Source organism: Platichthys flesus, chromosome 13, assembly GCF_949316205.1.
Source record: "Platichthys flesus chromosome 13, fPlaFle2.1, whole genome shotgun sequence".
NCBI classification, from domain to species: Eukaryota; Metazoa; Chordata; class Actinopteri; order Pleuronectiformes; family Pleuronectidae; genus Platichthys; species Platichthys flesus.
This window is the reverse complement of record NC_084957.1, coordinates 17,482,763-17,502,461: the sequence shown is the minus strand read 5'-3', so window position 1 is coordinate 17,502,461 and position 19,699 is coordinate 17,482,763. Positions and strand designations below refer to the sequence as shown.

The window sequence follows — 19,699 nt, the reverse complement described above, 5'->3', positions numbered from 1 at the left end:
ACGTGAACACCCCTGTATGCACCCAAGCCCCAAGTGTGAAAAATTAAAAGAAATTGCTTCAAGTTTGCCTTTTTCTTCTCATTTAAATTAAAACAAATAAAAAAATAAAATTCAAAAGCATGATTGTGACTATAGTTACAAATTAATTCCCTATTGTAATTTATTTTAATACACTTCTGACTGTGTTCACACCGTTCAAATGAATTCCCAAATCTCTGGTTTATTTACAGCGCCTCAGCAGCCACATTGTGCAGGGCCTGGGAGCAATGGAGGTAAAGCATCACAATGCTCTTAAACCTGACGAGAAGAATTAAGAGCATAGAGATTTTAATCAAGATTTGATGTCTAAATCAGAACTGAGATGTTATTTTTTGCATCTTGAGAAAATAGATTAAAGCCTCAAAAAACAAAGACACAACTCACTAAGAGCTGCAACCGGCCACACAAAGCAGGAAAAATCAAAGCAAATATTTAGCACTTGCAACAGCTTTTATTATATTTGTATGCAGTAAAATTCTTATCACAATAAGGAAGAAAACACCTCTTAAAACTTTCAACAAAAGCACATAACGAAACAACTGCCCATGTTTAGCTCATAATTGTACATATTTATAGTAAAGAAACATTCTTTATAAATACTGTTTCATCTGTAGCAAGTAAATACCATAATTTAATTACAAATGGATAAATATGGCAGCTGATATTTACAAAGGGAGGGATGTTTAGTTACAGAAAACCGAACGGCACAACGTTTATTTTCCTCACAATCTTCCAGATAGTATTTCACAATTCAAACTTGCAAAGCACGAAACATCACAAGTTAAGCCCAGCAAACTAAAACATACATTCACAAGCATAATATTGTGGTCTGTTTGAGTTAAATGTTAACTTTGGCACTCTTTCCAGTTTATAGGTGTTAAGTATAGTACAATCAATTTGCCTTAAGATCACAATATTCAACACTATAGTACAATTTAATCGTAATATGTGCACTAAAAGTCCAGTTAGAGAAATAGCTACCATTGAAGGAACATCTATACACCAAAGACTGACAAACTATCACAACCAATGGGAAAAGTGGGCTTTTAGTAATTATTTACAATATGAAATACACCTCGAATATTATACATATTTTTCCTCTGTTGGATATCATCGTCTCCCCTGGTGGATCAGAAGTAACAAAATAAAAAATAAACAAATGTTTGTGTGCCTCTCGTGTGCACAGGTCCCCCAAAATCTCCTGCTGGAGGTTCCAGTGCTGTGAAAAGCGAGTGTGTGTGTGTCGCCTGATTTCGCCCTTAGTCCTAAACATACCATTCACTGAAATTGGAGGATAGGCCACTGTGACTGGTGGAGTTGTGGACGGCGGAGGCTGGGGACATGGTGGTGTTGCTCTGGGTCTCGGTGGTGGGGGACACCAGGCCTGGAGGCGTGGAGGATTCATACCCAGAGCTGGCTGCTGGTGATGAGTCTGATGGAGGTGGGGACGCTTCGTGGACCTGAGGAAAATTAAAAGAACACAAATGAGCATTTCAAATCTGACATATGCATGGGAAAGATACAAATTATGTTAAGTTAGATGTGAGCTAATTATTCACACTCCACAAAAGTACCACTAACATTGGCACTTGGGTGTAAATAACAAATAAACACAGGGAATTCAACACACATTTCCTGAGAGTGGTCTTTACCTTCATGTGTTTTCTGAGGGAGCTGGGGTGTGTGTAGGACTTGTCACACATCTTGCAGAGATAAGGCTTGTCCGACGTGTGAACGTGCATGTGTTTCTTTCGGTCGCTGCTGTTTGCAAACCTTCTGTCACAGCCCTCAAACTCACACTGGAACGGCTTCTCTCCTGAAAAGGGGGGGGGGGGGCAAAAAAGAAAAAGACAGTGAGATATATTGCAGAGAAATGCCTCGGGCAGAGTGTGTAACAGTAAGGATCTGTGCGCATCATTCAGTGCGTAAAAATGAAATCCTAAAGTTTTGAGTGTGTAGAAATATGAATGTGTTCCTTAAAAAATATACAGTTTCAAAACACCTCGTACTTTAGTCACAATTGATTCGACCTATGCTAAGTTTGAAGCGTATTTAGTGAATGGGTTGGGGGTAGCTTCTACGTCTTATTTAGCCTAAATAATGCGCATAGTGATTTGGAGGGGGTGGGAAAGAGGGGGATCAGGCCGTCCTCAGTAGGCCTACAGAAGGCGTACCATTTGCTGGGAGACAATAAAAATCTAATTAGCACCTGAGCAACTCTGTGGCACGGCACCACAATGTATTCCCCAAGAAAATAAGTCCAAATGTGAAGGGCTGGTAATGGCCCCCGTCTAGCACCTCTATCTAAAGGGACGCATCGCAAAACAAAAGGCAATTCCTCCGACATGAGGGGCACCAGGGCTCGGCTAAAAATCGACAGTCACAACTACTCCACAAATATCAAGAACAAATCGATCATGAAATACGCGTGCATATGTGCCAGTGTGACACAATGCGTGTGCGTAAAACTGGAGATGCGATTTGAGCTCTTTGATAAAACGCGTACTATCGTGAACACGCTACCGTGAAGAAACTGATATGATTTACTACGAGCCCTGCAGCTCTACGGTGCACGCTACGCGTTGGCACACTCCCCTTTGACCCATTTTAAAGTTTACCCCCAAACACCAAACCCTCCACACATCGAGTTTATTTTATTCAGCTCCGTGCGTAAACGTTCCAATAAACAACATTTGCTAGAATGTGACTGTGCGTAAACTGAAGAAATAAATGGCACCACTTTAAACCAACTAACTCTCCAGACGTGCTCCCAAATCTACTCTGTTTCTACTTTCTTACTATCTACTTAAACAGCCTGAAATAGCCGCTGATAATCAGATCTTAATGTGTGTTTGTCTTGGCAATGCGCGTTTGTAGTCCTAATACCAACAGCACAATAATTACACACACACCCGCTTAAGTAACAGCAACAACAGAAGCCTTATCCATCCAAATAAAATTAGGAAAATATTCTAGTGCGTAATAATAATTACCTGTGTGTGTTCTCTTGTGGATCTTCAAGTTTTCCGAGCGTGCGAAGACCTTCCCACAGCCGGGGAAGGGGCATGGGAAAGGCTTCTCCCCGGTGTGCACCCGAATGTGGTTAACCAGTTTGTATTTCGCCTTGAACGGTTTGCTCTCCCGCGGGCAATCCTCCCAGAAGCAGACGTGGTTCGTCTGCTCCGGTCCGCCGACATGCTCCACGGAGACGTGCGTGACCAACTCGTGCATGGTGCTAAAAGTTTTGTTGCAGCACTTCTTCGGGTTGCTGAGCTGCTCGGGGTCGATCCACTTGCAGATGAGCTCCTGCTTGATGCATTGCTGCCTCATGTAGCGGAAAAAGGCACCGGGGTGGTGGTGGGCTGCCATGTTCATCCCCATGTTCATATTCATGGAGCCGTACTGGTTGTGGAGCTGCGCGGCCGAGTACGGGTCGGTCCTCGGGCTGGAGACCTGGTGGTACTGCTCGGAGCGTCCGAAAACTTCTCCGGGTAGTCCAAGCCTCATCTGCCCGTTCAGGACATTCGGGGAGCCGTGGGAGCCATGCTGCTCGTGGATCCCGGGGAACAGAATGTGGCCTTGAGAGTCTGTGTGGGAGTGATGGAGGGATCCTGCCGTGGGGCCAAAAATAGTGTGTTGGCTGCTCGCCGGAGAGGATTCTCCGAAGCCACGGCTGCGAAAGAGAAAGTCCCGGGTGGAGTTGAAAGGGGAGCTTGCATACGATGTGACATGGGCGGCGTGAGCCCCCAGAGCCGCAGCGGGGTAGCCTGGCGCCTGGGTGGTGAAGGCAGAGCTCTGTCCCGGGGAGAGATCATGGTTCAGCTTAAACGCGCCCATGTGTGCCGAGTCTACGAAGCTATTCTGTGCCAAACTCAAGTCTCTCTCCTGCATCTCGCTGGCTGAGTGATGCCTGGCAAATGAGCCCACTCCCAGTCCGGGGAACTGGTGACCAGCATCCAACAACATTATCTCAGAGAACGAATTGCTTTTTTTGTTTTTTAAATGTTAAAATCAGCTAGAGCGAATAAGTTACAGCGAATAACACAATCAAATTTGGATGCTGGTGCGCATCGATTCAACTTCCAACCTTGGAAACACCATATCAGGTGTGATTCAAATCGTCGCTCCGGTCATGAGGGAAGAAGAAAAATCTGCTGGTCTGTGTGGAACACTGGATTTAAATCTGGTGAAGTTGTGAGTGAAAAAATCCAAATGAGACGAAGTGAAGAGTTTCCGTGTCCCCTCCTCTGTACTGCGACAGTTGGCTGCGTTAGAAAAAAACGCACTGGAAGAAATAAATAATTATCTTACTAGGTGTCCTTTGCGCACACAGAGCGAAAGTAGCTGGAGCATCTCAGTGAAAATCGCTGCTTCGATTGGGTATGTGTTTATTTCTCTGGCTTGCCTGCCTTTAACGCGGAGGGTCCCTGTTTCTCCGTGGACTGGCTCTACCTCCTCTTCCGCCCCCTTTAACTGGAGCCCGTTCATCCAGTCCTCGCCGTCTCATTGGCCGCCGCGCCTCATCAATCCCAGGTGCCCGTCCAATAGCAGGTAGCGCCCAGGCGACTTAATAGCGCATCGCCATTTTCCACTAATAATTACCGCCTACTTTTAGAGAGAACATTTGGGGGGCATGGAGGCGAAAAAGGAACACGACTTGGCGAAGAGGAGCGAACGTGTTCTTGTTGTGTATGCTTCATAGGTATCATGTTGTTGAGTGTTAAATATAAAAAAAATGACATTACCGAGGGGCAAACATTAAGATCGAGGGGAAAAAATATGTGGCGTGTTACAAAACGTGTTGTTTATAAATCTGTTTACATTTGCAAACAACAATACGGAAATTTCACCTTTACGCTATACCCTGCTATTAGAAACAGACTATTTATACCATAACAATGATTACTGGACCATAAGGACACTATTAGGTTCAGTACGCATGTCAATACAACTGCAGAAAATAGTTTGATTTATGCGCAGGCACCTTCACCTAAAGCATCACACACTGTTTGGATATTAAATGATTTCATTAACCTAAAAGTCTTAATCATTGGAAAACTGAATGGAAACCGGAACTGTCTTAATATATGAATGCAAAAGGAAATCTCACTTTTACTATTTTATTGTTATGATTTTTAAATAAACTCTATGTGCATGTTGCCTTAACATCTGTTGTACATATTAGAACAAATACCATTCATTTTATGGTTTTAAATATCTTAATAATCTACAAATTTATTGCAAGATTTGAATCTAACTAAACTTAAACTAAACACAGCTGAAAAAAGCATGTGTGGCTCCAGATGGTGTTTTTTCTTTTTCTTTTTTTACTGGTTGTAAGAACCACAACTGAGCCTGTCGTGGTGCTCCACCAGTGGTTGCTGGTTCCTTTAATGGTTCCATATGTTGCTGGTTCTGCCTCCTCGGTGGTTCTCACATTCACCACACCAATTAAGTGACATGTCACGGTGGCGAGCTGCGCTTTAGATCCGAGTAAACCATTAGTGGTGGTGTGTTTTCCTGAACTCACGATGGTAAAGTGTTCAGCAATAAAATTCACGTCTTTATAGCTGATAAGGAGTGAGGGTGTAACGGAGCTTCTATATGAGAGTGGGCCCTCATAGGAAACAATGAATGCACAGCCACACTGTTAACTAACGTTTCCCTTGTGGGATTTCCTTTTTTTGGATCTAGATCTAGGATACAGACACACACACACATTACAAAAATTGAAGGAAAAATGTACTGGCAACTTTCCACTGCATGCACTCAATCTGCTATATCCAGGCGATAGACTGCACCACAGCTGCTGGTTCATAGCACTCGTCAAAGGAAGGAGGATATACTCACATTTTCACCAAAAATCCCCCACATCCCACAAGCTCTCCTGGTTCCAACACACAACCGTAACTCCCTGAGCTCTCCGGTGTTCTGTCAACCGCAGGAATAACGTTGAAGGCTTGAAGGACACGTTTGAAAAAAAAAAAAAAAACTTATTTTTGGGGGAAAATGTGTCTCTTAGCTCAGAGTGGGACAGGCTGCGCGTTGTGTGCCATTCTTCCAAGTCTGTTTCGACCCGCACCACAGGAAACACAGGAGCTGATCCAAGTTCAAAGTCACGTCTGCCGACCCCTATAAGAACTTCTTTATTTCACTGGAAGAACCACAGAACCTTCCCCGGGAAAAAGAAAAAAAAGCGAGAGAGAATTAAAGAGAGGGAGAGGGGAGGGAGAAAATCTATCGGGTATAGCGGCACATGGCTGAGGGTTCTCCCTTCTGCTTGCAGGGAAGAAAGGGGGTCTATTGAAAATCCCCCAAAGAGCAGTATTTCAACAGGTCTTAGAAGCAGCAGCTCGCAGACATGAAATATTAGCCAGGGCTTGATCCGGAGTTAGAGAAAAGTTTTTACGCAGCAAATTACATCAATAAAATCAATAATGCTGATCACACCAGGAAGCGTTGCTTGTGTTCTAATTTGGGGAAAGGGGACATAAAACATATTTCTTCCTCTGTTATCTGACAATATCAATATGTTGACACGCTGGAAAGTTACTTGTGTGCCTCCCGTGACCTTGTGTTTCATGGATGTTTGACCTCTGACCCGTTAAGACCACATATGTTGCCCTCTTGACTCCTTTTGGTAAAATAACCCTGTTTATGACAAAGCGCCTTTGTTTTAGAGTGAGGGAGAGAGAGGAAGAGAGGGAACAGAGAGAGAGAGAGAGAGAGAGAGAGCGAGATTTAAGACGTCCCCCTCTTCTTCTGAGGCAACGACAGCTTCAGGTCATTCGGGAAACCACAAGTCAATAGTTTAGTTCCATAGTTTTAAATACTGGAGCAGTTTCCCTCTATTACTTCATACATTTTAATAAATTAATGATGGAAATTGTATGTAATTGTAATATATATATACATATATATATATATATATGGGAAAAAATTCCCATGCATGTGGCGTTTAATTTATTCTGTGTGTATCAGGGGTCCTTAAACACATCACGAGGGATGCACCCGCGGCCCCTCTGTGTTTCTCGAACATTTATATTATTAATTCATAAAATACAACGGGACACACGTGGTTATACATGGAGAAGTTACCAAAAAAATGAAAAATGAAAAAAGAAATACAGATATGACATGGTAGCGTCTTTGGGGGAAGTAAAATGAGAAAAAAAGATGCTGTTAAGTAAAGTGACGAGATGTGAAAAAAGTTATGATTGAGTCAAATAATATATATTCAGCCCTTTCGCTTCAGTTGCTGCTGATCAAGTTGATCACATTCAGTTACAGCAGAGGAGCACGTGCAAGTTGGACATAACATGCCCCCCCCCCTCCCCCCCACACACTCTCTTACGACAGAAATCCATTATTTCTCTGATTGTTGATTGATAAATATATATTTTTTTTAAATACCAGCTGCTGTTCAAGTTGCAGAATCCTTGCACCAAAAACTGACAGGACTCGTAGTTCGAGGCCAGACGATCCCGAATCGATAGGAAAGGTGTGTGAATGAAGACATATCGATGACACATACGCGTCCTGCTGTCAACAGGCACCATTCAAATGGTTTGATCCGGCACAGGAGGGGAAGTTATGAGGAATCGGTGGCAAGGCAACATCACCAATATTCAAAATAAATAATGTTAAGTAATGTTTAGTTTATTGGCTTAAAAAACACAAAACAAAAAAACACAAAAACATCATGTGAGCCATTTACAGGATCTGCCAATAAATGTACTACAAATAGGAATACAATAAGAATCATGGATTAGGCTGTAACGAGCTTGTCTGAGTTCACTGTGGAGCGTTTATAACTCTCATAAAGGTCAACCTTAAATCTTTATATATGTAGGCCGGGCCTTAAATAGTTTTAATGGGAGTTTTTTATTGAGGCATTATGATTTTTTTCATTCCTGAATAACATTTTAAGACATTTTACTGGTTTTCCTACTTTTAGTAATATATAATGATTGGAATGACAGCATCCAAATCCCATTGAGAGCTGTGGTCAAATTATTGAAATGAAAATGCACAGAGAGTGAATCGTATACTGGTGACGATGATGAAGATTAATAACCTCTACAGGGGAAATTATCATATTAAATCTGTTTATCTGTTTTATTTCATTTATTATTAATTTTTTGCAGTTTTTTCTAATAAACATATTTGCAGCCTATAATTAAACTGCAATGCATTTCCACAGGTGCGTTCTCGTCAATGTTTATTTCCCTGATAAATCCCGTTGTCCTGTGTCTGGGGTGCATGTTTGTCCAAATGCGTTTTTACCCAAATAAATTGCAATTCATCAATGCAGCATTTCCGCGCGTAATCCATCCCCCCCCTCCCCGCCCCCCTTTTATTCCCATATGGCGACGTGGAATCACGCCGCAGACACTTGGACACAGCGAAGCAGAGGCGAACTGGGCTGTGCTCGTCACACAAACTGACATTTCGGCTCATCCACATGCGGCGGCAGCAGTAAACAGAAAGCCGCGCAAACACAACTGCTGGTAACTCTGTGAGTACAACTTTTTGGAGTCAACAGCGATAAAGGGAGTGAGGGGGCGGAACCCTGCTGAGCCCCTGCGCTGAACGACAGCCAATCGCTTCGTTCCCCTAACTGCCAGTCACCGAAATCCGTCCAATACCCGCAGTGCCATTTCTAAACTGTATTCCCCACTGTGTCCTCCAACTGTTGTATGTTCTGCCAATCGCTTGAGGACAGAGTGGGAAAAGGAGCAAGCAGAGTTAGAAGCCGGACAAAAGAACTTATAGAGCCCTTATATACATATTTTCCTAATGTTTTAGAGCGCGTGGTGAGGTGAAACACATTTGCGGAGAGCGCGGATGGACTTGTCAGTGTAGTTATGGAGCCCCCTTTAAGCAAGAGGAATCCAGCGATAAGATTAGCGGATTTGGCAGCGACTCAACCCCTTCCTCATCAGAATATGACAGGCTTCCCGGGGCTAGGGGGGCATCACCCTCTCTCCCACCATGCCCACCTCCACCCTGGGGAGCTGGGCAACGACCCCGGAGTGGCACTCACTCCATTTGGACCAGAGCACATGGCACAGACAAATGCTCTCAAACTTAGCCCATCTCAGCACATTCAGAGCCATCCCGAAGCCCAGACCGCGGCATCTTTCACTTCTGCTCAGACCACAGTTGGTTTCCCCGTGGCTCACCCCCACTCAGGCTACTCAAGCAGCAGGGACTTCATCCTCAGGAGAGAACTCTCAGCCTCTGCTATGCATGCACTTGGCGACCAGCATAGTTCCGCCTCCTCCCCTCATCACCATGGCATGTTCATCTCCCCAACAGGTGCTTATGGGCACGCGGAAAGTGGGGCCCATTCACTTTTTACTGGACTTCACGACCAAGCGTCCCAAGGTGTCCACCACCATGCCCTCAACGGGCAGATGCGCCTTGGTATACCGGGGGACATCTACGGCAGGCCAGAGCACTTCGGGCACAGGCCAGAGCACTATGGACCCTCTTCTCTCCACAGCTACAACTCCATGAACCTCAATGTGAACATCGCTTCTGCTCCTCACGGAGCGGCGGGGGCGTTTTTAAGATACATGCGGCAGCCCATCAAGCAAGAGTTGATCTGCAAATGGATTGACCAGGAGGTGAGTCAGAAGAAGCCCTGCTCCAAAACTTACAGCACCATGCACGAGCTGGTCAACCACGTCACGGTGGAGCATGTCGGGGGACCGGAGCAGAGCAGCCACGTCTGTTTTTGGGAAGAGTGTCCACGCGAGGGAAAGGCGTTCAAAGCGAAGTACAAACTGATCAACCACATCCGAGTTCACACGGGAGAGAAGCCGTTCCCGTGTCCTTTCCCGGGATGTGGAAAAGTGTTCGCCCGCTCGGAGAATTTAAAGATTCACAAGAGGACTCATACAGGTCAGTGCTTCAAATTGTGTCCATCGTGCTCACGGCAATCTGAAAATGTATCCCACTCGACTGCGTGGCATTGTAGCCTGTAAGAGGCGACCTTGTTTTACTATTCACATCCTAAACGGATGGACGGTGCGACCGTGCGTAACAGAGCGCACAAGCGAGCGGAAAAGTGTTTTTATTCAGTGACGCACACGCACAGTGAGTAAACGTGTTTTATTTCCTTTCTTTAACATACATCTTTTTTTTTTTACTCACAGAGACGCCTGCAGTAGGCGTGAGGGGATAAGGGCATATGATTTGCAAAACGTGCTTACGTACATACGGGGCAGCGCTCGAGCACGCGTAAAAGTAATTATCTTCAGGCGTAGGACGTTTACGCAGAAGCTCAGATTGTGCATCGTTCAGTCTATGGCTCGTGGTTCACGTTATTTTAACATAAAGTGGTTTGATTTAACCATGAGGGTCTGAACTACAGGCCATCTCCTCCTTTAGAGAAATATAGTATGGCGTGGCAATGTCCAATACAAATAATTGCATCTTGGTGAAAATCTGGTCAGGGAGCTTAAAGTTCAACACAATGTTTCCTAAACATTAAAGTGATCCTTTAGAATGATGTCTTAGTTGGTGTAGACACCTTGTGGGCCAAGTTAACTTAATGTTGGCGTCCTGTCACCAACATGGTTCAGGCCTCTACACTGCAGTGAATTACGGTAAATACCGAGGGAAATAAAATATTAATCTAACAAATTGTATAAACCACCAGAGAGTTCAGGTGACACCTTGGAGCTGATTGGGATTTAAAAAAGTCACACTGCTCATAAATCCAAAATGTTGCATGCATGCCCTATAGCGTGGGGACAAATCTAAAAAAAACATGTTTTTCATTTGTGTGTGTGTGTGTGTGTATGTGTGTGTGTGATGAGTTATAGCAAAGTCTGCCACACTACATAAATGACTCCTGGTGGTCTCCCCCTCACTCCCCCACATATGTAGCCAGAGGGCCCAAAGGCATGTTACACACATTTACACAAGTGGGTGTGCAGTGGTGGCTCCAACGTACATGTGTAGTGAATACGTTCTGCTGCTGAGGAGGAGGAGGCCCCAGTGGAGAAGTGCAGTTAATGGGGGAAGTGCCCACATGTCGTACTTATTTAAGGAGAACATGTTCAGAAGCCGTGCTCCATTGTGTTACAGGAGATGGAAAATTAATTCTAATCTTGTGGTGTGCGTAAAAATGTGAAATCGCTGCACGGAGACGTGTGGCGTTATTCCACATGGCACTGACTCTAATTGTTTCTCCATCTCTTCTTCTTCTTTCAAGGAGAGAAACCGTTCAAGTGCGAGTTCGAAGGCTGCGACCGAAAATTCGCCAACAGCAGCGACCGGAAGAAGCACTCCCACGTCCACACCAGCGACAAGCCCTACTACTGCAAAGTGCGCGGCTGCGACAAGTCCTACACGCACCCGAGCTCGCTGCGGAAGCACATGAAGGTGCACTGCAAGTCGCCGCCGCCCCCGTCCACCGGCGTCACCTACATCTCCTCCACGAACCCCCTCGGCGACCCCCTCTCGCCCCACTCCGACGCGCACAGGAACCGCTCCGCGAACCTCTCCCCTCAGGTCACCAACCTCAACGAGTGGTACGTGTGCCAGGGGAGCGGCGGGCACAACAACCTCCACACCCCCTCCAGCGACGTGCCAACGTCCGACTCGGACGACGAGGACTCTTTCAGACACACAGACCCGAGGACGATGCTCTGATGCCCCCGACCACGTGACTGTCAAACGCCATCCATAGAGTAAAGTGTGTTGATCCATGGTGACCGCGCGCAACGTTGGGATATTGATCTGTTATTCTTCCACTGTTGTATGATTTAAACGCAGCTAACACACACATGTGCTCGTTGGATGCAACGCAGGCCTGATCACAGGAGGAGGAAATGCCTCTGCTGTGACCCCTGACCTTTCAGAAAATTTAGATCGCAAGTGTCAAAATAACACATTTAAGTGATATTAGAAATGAAATCGAAAAGGTTTAAAATCACTGCCTCTTATTCGAAAGGACCAATTTTTCCAATTTCACAAAATATCTTTCAAAACATTTTTTTTTTTTGCAACAACCCCAGGATGCAGGGTTTAATTAACTGCATGTCTTAGGACTCAACTGGTGTGATGAAGTGTCAATTTCCATGTGACCTCCCATCATCACCTTGCAGTTTAATAACTGGGCTGCTATCAATCACTGTCACATCCCAGACATTTAAGGGAAATAAATGGTACCGCTCCTGTATCATCACAACTGGCAACTAAACCATTTAATGGACAGGATCTAGAGGGAAGAGTTGAGGCTTTTTATTTTGTATTTTCAAAATTTCATTTCATGTGATTTCTCTGAGATGTTGTACAAACTTTGATAAAGTGATAAGGAAAAAAAAAAGAAAGAAGAAGGAGGCAAATCTGTGTGTCTTAAGGGTTCTCATTTTATCTTTTCAGATTTATACAATTCATGTGTTTGGATGGAATTTTTGTAATATTTAAGAACTATTTAAGACTATATTTTATGCACAATACACAAGTGTAATGCTCGTTAAAGAGTACGAGTAAGTCCCTGGAGACCCTAAATGTCTACACTGACAGGCTTTGACCCTGTAGGATTTGTATATATGTAACTGTGCTGATGCTTGTGAATGTTGTGTAGTTTTAATTACAAAAAAAAATTGTTGTTTTGTACATTGTAATTTATTTGCTGGTATCAATGTTGTACTGGAATTACAGGAACACCAAAGAATAATAATATCAGTTTTGGTGATGCGTAGTACCCTGCTGATGCTGTTTTTTTTTATATATATCTTTTTTTTCAACATGTTTTTTTAATTTTTAATTGTGTTCTGTAAAAGACAAAAAAACATTTACTTGAATAGGCTGTGTAATGTGAAAAAGTCCTTTTCTCGCATGCCTTTTGTAGTGACCTGTCTTTCCCTCTGAGGTGCATGGTCCCGTTGGACATGATGGATAAAAAAAAGAGATGAATCAGCTATGACTGTGCAGACCCTTGATGTTCACATTTTAATTCACAATATACATTACTGCTTAAGAAATAATTAAAAATAACAGGAGGTATACAGTAAAATTAACAAGTGTCAAACTGTTATGGTTTTTATGAGTGAATTTGAAGGGATTTTGACATTTGCAACATATAAATGGAAAATTAATCCAGATAGACTGGTGTGATTGTGACTGTGAGAGTACCTTCTTCTTTTAATGTGAGCTGTAAATAAGGTTTAACAAAACATTAATGTCAGAGCCACCTCCGATGAAAACCGTAGAGGCGGCTCTGTTCACTTCTCCCTATAAAATCCCTCAGAATTGGGCCTAACGGGCCAAAGAGGCTGGTATAAACTAATCACTGAGCTAATGGGAAAACTTATAGCCCCCTGATGGCGCTGCCTCTGAAAGGCGCGACCGCACAAAGCAGCCGAGGCATGAATCATTCATGGGAAAAATAAAAGATAAAAAGATACGCGACAATACGCAGGGCCTTGTATGGAGTGTATAAAACAAGTTCCCCCTCTTATTTCCTCCATTAAAACGCGCAGGCTCACTTTCAAAGAGTTGCCTGTCCTGTCCATAGAATTAAAATTGACCAACGCGAGTCCTGCGCCACTTCAAAGGCTGCAGCTTTCTGCGGGGAGAGGCTCGGCCGCGTCACGGCGCGTTAGGATTTCTATGGCGATCGGGCAGTGAGACGCTCACATCCCAGTGTGTCCGCAGGAAAAAACACTAACTGCCACTAAATGAAGGAGACGCGCAGGATGCTGCCTCTCCGGAAGATGTGAGCAAACCCACCGGTGGCAGGTAGACGACGCACAAGCTCCTTGGAAGCCTCTGTGGTTGTATTCAAATTGAGAGAACAACAACAACAAAAATAAAGAAAAATGAAAATCCCAATTATGAGCTTGCATGCTGCTTCAATTAGGACACTTGACTTTGGTCAACCTGGAGGATGCTGAGACTATGTGGCCGTCAACAAACACACACTCTTAATCAGCTCTTGGAGCGAGAACAATCACAAATATTAACCTCATTTTACAACCAGGAGAAGGAACCACTCCAGCAGCATGAGCACGAGCTTTAATACGAAAAGAAATACAAGTGCAGGTTTGTCTGGCCGGGCTGTAAATATAAGGCCTTTATCACTTTTATAGCGGTCCTCTGAAAAGCACTTCATCTGCTTCTCCATTCAAGGAGTACGAGGAGCTGCGGGCCTCCTCTCCACCTTTGAACAGGACCTAAAGAGGAGCCTGCTCTTGTTCGCTCCTGTTTGGAAACAAGTGCTCAATGAATGTTGCAAAATAAACACGATGAAGAATAACCACAGACAGTTCCTTCGGCATTAAAGAGGAGGGGGACTTAATAAAAGGAGTGAAGCCGTCACCCTTCAGTGAGAAACGCTTTGAAGTAGAACTTATTATCTGAGAAATACTTTTTGGTTGTCCTAACGACGCTGCTGAATGGGAAAGGCGCTCCTTTGTCAGCGATTTGTTCTCCTTTAGTGGGATGCCCGTGGAAATCACTTACATGGGCCACCTTAACACACTGCCTGCAAATCAGTAACCGGCAGAGTCAGACATGCAGACGCCACTTTGGAGAGGACAAAGCCGAGAAGTCGCAGTGAAAACGCCGCAGCCTCTCAATTGCGCCCTTTAAAGGGGGTGAATGATAATTTCTCAGACGAGCGTAGGACCAAAACAAATGCTGTCTTGTCAGACTTTACAAGCATTATCCATCTCCTGAATGCAGATGGCACAATGCGCACGAAAAGTGGCCAGTGGAGTGATCACGTCGGTCACCTAAAGTTTGGAGTTCCTGTCAAAAGCTGTGTGCGTCACTGGATGCGAGCACCTGCGCCCGGAGCTGCACTGGAGCACCTCAGCAGCGGTGGAGTTGCTCTCACTTATTGTGGGGAGGTTCGAAAGAAGAGGGGGTGAAGAGTGCGTATTTTGGGATGGGTTACTCCATTTAATTTTAATTCGGATTCTCTTTAACAATTTAAACCAAACAGGGGTGGAGAAAAAACACTCCTCATATCAAGTACAGCAGAGCGGAAGCACCTTGTGATAGCTGCCACAAAACTCAAATTAAAGAACGAAATTAACCAACAAATTCAGAAGAATATTGCTCCTTAGCTTTATAAATAAAAAGTAAGAATTAACTGACTCCTAGATACATTTTTTGTAGATGGAGTTTTTAGTTCAGCTTGTGTTTTTACAGTAGAGCGAAATGCCTTTTATATATTGTTTCTTGATTAATAAAACTACAGCTCAATATGGAGAACCCTGCTTTCAAGCAGGGGACTGATTACAAATATTAAATATAGTCTTCGTTTTTTATTGTTTCCACTATTTATATATATTTTTTTAATCCGCGTATTATTTTGCTGCTGCTTTACACTTCACCCCCGAATCCACCGTGTAATGTTAAGTTAAGGAAAAACTGTATATAGCACTATATTATTGCGCACTGTCAAACTTTGCTCTGAAGACAAATTTCTAAATAACCACTGTACATTCAAATGAATTTGCCACACACACACACACTCACACACAGACACACACACACCTGTTTGTGTGGCTGAGTCTAAACTTAGTCACAGTTTGAAGCCTCCGTTGTTCTGGCTTCTTTTCTCACAAACACACCGGTTTTTACAGCCACGAAGCCCCTGTGCCATCCAGGCACTTTGCCCACTTTCCTCAGAGCCCCATGTACCTGCATCTACAAACTCAAGTTTCACGATCAAGTCAGAAAACACACGCGGTTCAGCTGCTACTGCTGCAGCAGCTTTCCCGAGACTCTCCAAGACTGCCTCCACTCGGAACTGCTGTTTTTTCTTCCAGTGGCAGCAGAGCGCTTGGACTCAGCTTTATTTCGACTCTGCACACAGGCAGTGCAGTGCAGCCTGCAGGGGACAAGTAAGTTAAAGGAGCGACTCTAAACTCTTGTATTTTTGGAGAACAACCATCAATCCCCTCCTGATTCGTGGACTGTGGAGGCTACTGAGGGGGACTGTGGAAAATCTCAGTCCGCTTTTACGCACGAGCAGTGGGGACGTGCGCGGTGGGAATGTCGCTCCTCTGCAGCCCAACTTCAGCAGCTGTGGTTTCACCTATTAGCCCCTATGTCTTTCCCAGAGGAGTGAGAGAGTTAAACATCTGACAATGCGCACGCCGGGGGGGTCACTCGACTGACCTATACTTGGTTTTAGTTTCATAGGAGTCTTCATTAAATCAATTACCCAGCGAGCACATGATTATTTTTATTTTTCTTCATAACTCAAACATGCTTTCCCTCTCGTCCCTGCGACACTTAGACCCGATGGTGTCTTGCAGGTTGTGGCGCTTCAGCAATTAAATGCAATTATAGCCTGCAGAGCACCGTGCGTCGTGGAGTAAAACGGTTCAACTTTGAGACTGGGTCGTCTCTAACATTCCAGGTGAGGTGGCTGAATAGGAAATGAGTTCCATTAGTCACAACAGCTCACCACTGTGCTCATGGAGGAAGTGTTTACATGTTTTGCTTTAATTTATTAACTTTACTACGTTTAATCAAAAATGAGTCAAGGCATGACTCAAATATTTATCTTTATCCTTTAAATTTGTGTTTATGTAAAATATAAAATAAAAAGTGGAATAAAATCCAAACGAAATATGGGAAATAAAAGGTTACACAGGACAAACAGGTGCCAACAGGTAGGCCTCTGTTAAACACAACAGAGGTCCCAACCTAAAATATATATTATACATTTTCACAAATGCAATCTGTTATTAAGCCTAGAATTTTTTTTTCTGCAAGATTATTTTTTATTGGTCTTTATGTTAAAAAGCCTTTTATTCTACTTTGCCCGCAACAACATTATGATCCCTGACAGAATAATAATTGTAAAATCCAAACTAACTTGTTAAGGGATCTGGTTATTTAACAGATTTTATGTTGTCATGTGTGTCCCTGCTACTTTATAGTCATGCACTGCTTCTCAGAGAAGCATGATACATCACTCAGAAGCTGACATAATATCTGGTGGCTCGGTAACATCTGTGGGGGTAGAGACTTGGTGCCGGTCCAAAAGCCCCATCCCAGGACTGGGAGCCACTCCAAGGCTGTAGGTGAGGAGAGCAAGGTCGTCCACGGACAACCGCATGAGCCAGGCCCTGCTATACCTGGTCCTTATATCGCCCACCGGCCAGAAAGTAGGAACTAAAGTGCAGATAAGCGAGAGCATGCTGCCCCAGTAGTCTCTTACTGAATGACAGGGCTTTTCCTAAAAGCCTCTAAATGCAGGATGTAGGCTTCAGCGTACTTGGAAAGTGGAGCTGAGCAGGTGGAGGGAGATGGGGAAGTATATGCTCTATCAGAGAGAAGCAGATGGACTTTGTAGTGTAGGAGATTTTGATGTGTGCCCAGGGATGATACTGCTTACAGGATACTTTAGACTGAACTAGAAGAAACAGCTTCACCTCTGGCACATGAAGAGCATCCTGGTTGAGACAGAATCTGTTTCAGTTAAGTTTCACATAAGTACTTTAATGTCAAGGGCTGTTTTAGAGATCCCAAAACGACTAGCTCCACAATGTAGTATATATTGAATTAGACGTATACTGGTCATAAAACTAACCAAGGACAAAATACCAAAGGAAGGCCTTTGTTGGTTTATTTATATATAACAGATTACTATCACCAACATAATCCAGGATTAAATACATATCAATGTATCTGCTTCCCTATAAACCTTTTTACTATATATGATTGATCAAAAATGATTTCAACAGCATAGTGCCAGTCCACCATTTTAATCTACCCAAACTCTGCTTCTTCTCTCTTGCCATAACTCCCTCCATTGTGGCCAACAGATTGGCATCAGTGCCAGATTGGTGCAGAACTATCACATCTGCAACATCAGAGGGTTTGACCCTGAATGCATCTGGTTTTATTGTGGAAAAGGTCAGCATTAAGTGTGAGGGCTAAATCGTCTATCACAGCCAGGGACTGCAAGAAGAGGAATAGGGTTGTGACCATAAGGAGAGAGGAGGCACGAGTGGAGTGAACTGGAGCGCCCCTCTAAAAGAAAGACAAGATTCCATTTGTGCCAAAAGCAGATAAGGGATCTACTCCTGCTCGGCCTCCTGCCTCCGGCCTCCTGACTGTCCTCACGTAGCTGAGCCACTGTATGTTCATCACGGACAAACTGGTGAAGTTGGTTACCAATCATCTTCAGCTTCCAGTCTCCCAGTAGGAGCTCTAATCCAATGTGATAAACCAGTGCACTATAGCAGTAAAGTATCCAGTGTGGAGGCAACGCTGCCTCCTCAACCATGTGGAGCACAGACCTCCCTCTGGTTTCATGGAGGTGCCTGCCGTGAAACCCAAACATCATAAGCCTCACGCCCATTCTCTTAAACAGATGTGGGGTTTGGCCGTGACAGATATGGCTCTGGACGAGCCGAAGAAAATGTGGTGTCTTGATGTTTCCAACTGACCAGGGATAAGCCCGAAAGGAAATATGGCTGGATAGGCAATAAGACAGAAGATATGGGGTCTCCATCTGACCGATGGCTTCAAAGAGCTCTGGTTTAGGTCTGCTTGGGCCCAGGATGAGGTTTAAGACATAAATGATTGAATACCAAGATGACCTATGCTATTAATAGCGACCAGGATGCACCTCTACATCCACTTCTCCATTCCTTACGTTCTATACCACAGAAGAGAGGTTTGGCATCAATTAGCATTGATTAAGAAACTGAAATGTTGATGTTGAATGAAAGAAATCTCCACCCGGCACTGTCCAGCAGCACACCTATTAGGCCGAGCTCTCTCACTTGCAGCGAAGATGCTGATGACAGCCATAATGTGTCTGCTTGTCCCACAGGACACTTAGCTCTGGACTTTCCCAATCACAAGACTAATTGTATAATTAGGCCAGCTCCGTCGGGGACGGGCACCTTTTGGCCCTTCGCAGACACTTGCCATGGTAAATGACAGTAGATCTCACAAACTATCAAAGCTTATCCATCTCAGTGACACTGAACCTTGAGAGATGGCAGCATTTTATTAACATGACTGATAGTTCACCACAAGATTGAAAACATAAGCGGTAACTCTCAGGAGACGCGTATGGTGATTACAAAGATCCCCTCCACTCCAATGATAGCATTACTTATTTTTGAGTGTATGATTTTAGATTTTATAGCAGGCGTTTGCAGTTTCCACTTGGGTTTTGAGAAGAGGAGCCAGAAGATGAGTATTCATGGCTGCACAGTGGTGAGTCTCTATCAGGAGGGAATTGGTCCTGAGGAGGAATACAAGGGGCCCCACCTCCGGATCAGAAACTCCTTATTTCCCTACCGCAGCCCCTCCTTCAGACTTCCAGCATCACCATGCACATCATTATCGTTGTCAAAAGTTGTGGCGCGGGGTTTATGAACTCTCGGTGATGGGGGGCTGTGGCGGTGGCAGGCGCTGCCCAAGGGGGAGCCGGGGAAGAGGGGTGACGCCTGGTGCCGGTGCTTCAATTCTGACCGGCCATGGCGAGGTTAGGCCACTTCAACATCCAGGAGGGCCCCATAGGTGCCCTCATTACGCGGGCCCCTGTAGCACCGAGCGGCGAGTGCATGGAGCGGAGAGGTGCGACTCCTTGCGCGCAAAGTCTGCCTCTCCCTCCTGGCCTCTGTCTGTCTGTCACAGCTCCTATAGGGAAGATTCC

The 19,699-nt window shown here is 44.4% G+C and overlaps 2 protein-coding genes across 2 annotated transcripts; one reads left to right on the top strand and one right to left on the bottom strand.

The window, feature by feature from the left end:
* Positions 1 to 469: 469 nt before the first annotated feature.
* On the bottom strand, positions 470 to 4,511 carry zic2a (zic family member 2 (odd-paired homolog, Drosophila), a). Its single transcript, XM_062401834.1, has 3 exons — positions 3,033 to 4,511; positions 1,692 to 1,855; positions 470 to 1,499 (listed from the first exon to the last, which is right to left on the bottom strand). The coding sequence occupies exons 1-3, from the start codon at positions 4,003 to 4,005 to the stop codon at positions 1,305 to 1,307; spliced, it is 1,332 nt and encodes a 443-aa protein (XP_062257818.1). The 5' UTR covers positions 4,006 to 4,511; the 3' UTR covers positions 470 to 1,304.
* A 4,288-nt stretch (positions 4,512 to 8,799) lies between these two features.
* Positions 8,800 to 13,143, top strand: zic5 (zic family member 5 (odd-paired homolog, Drosophila)). Its single transcript, XM_062401857.1, has 2 exons — positions 8,800 to 9,948; positions 11,267 to 13,143. The coding sequence occupies exons 1-2, from the start codon at positions 8,907 to 8,909 to the stop codon at positions 11,704 to 11,706; spliced, it is 1,482 nt and encodes a 493-aa protein (XP_062257841.1). The 5' UTR covers positions 8,800 to 8,906; the 3' UTR covers positions 11,707 to 13,143.
* Positions 13,144 to 19,699: the final 6,556 nt, after the last annotated feature.

What these genes read in the sequence shown, in the direction of transcription:
- zic5 (XM_062401857.1), top strand. Translation starts at nt 8,907, where the DNA reads ATGGAGCCCCCTTTAAGCAAGAGGAATCCAGCGATAAGATTAGCGGAT. An exon ending in TCACAAGAGGACTCATACAG is followed by an intron (nt 9,949 to 11,266) that starts GTCAGTGCTTCA and finishes TCTTCTTTCAAG; the next exon opens with GAGAGAAACCGTTCAAGTGC.
- zic2a (XM_062401834.1), bottom strand. Translation starts at nt 4,005, where the DNA reads ATGTTGTTGGATGCTGGTCACCAGTTCCCCGGACTGGGAGTGGGCTCA. An exon ending in CCACAAGAGAACACACACAG is followed by an intron (nt 1,856 to 3,032) that starts GTAATTATTATT and finishes CCCCCTTTTCAG; the next exon opens with GAGAGAAGCCGTTCCAGTGT. An exon ending in CCCTCAGAAAACACATGAAG is followed by an intron (nt 1,500 to 1,691) that starts GTAAAGACCACT and finishes AATTTTCCTCAG; the next exon opens with GTCCACGAAGCGTCCCCACC.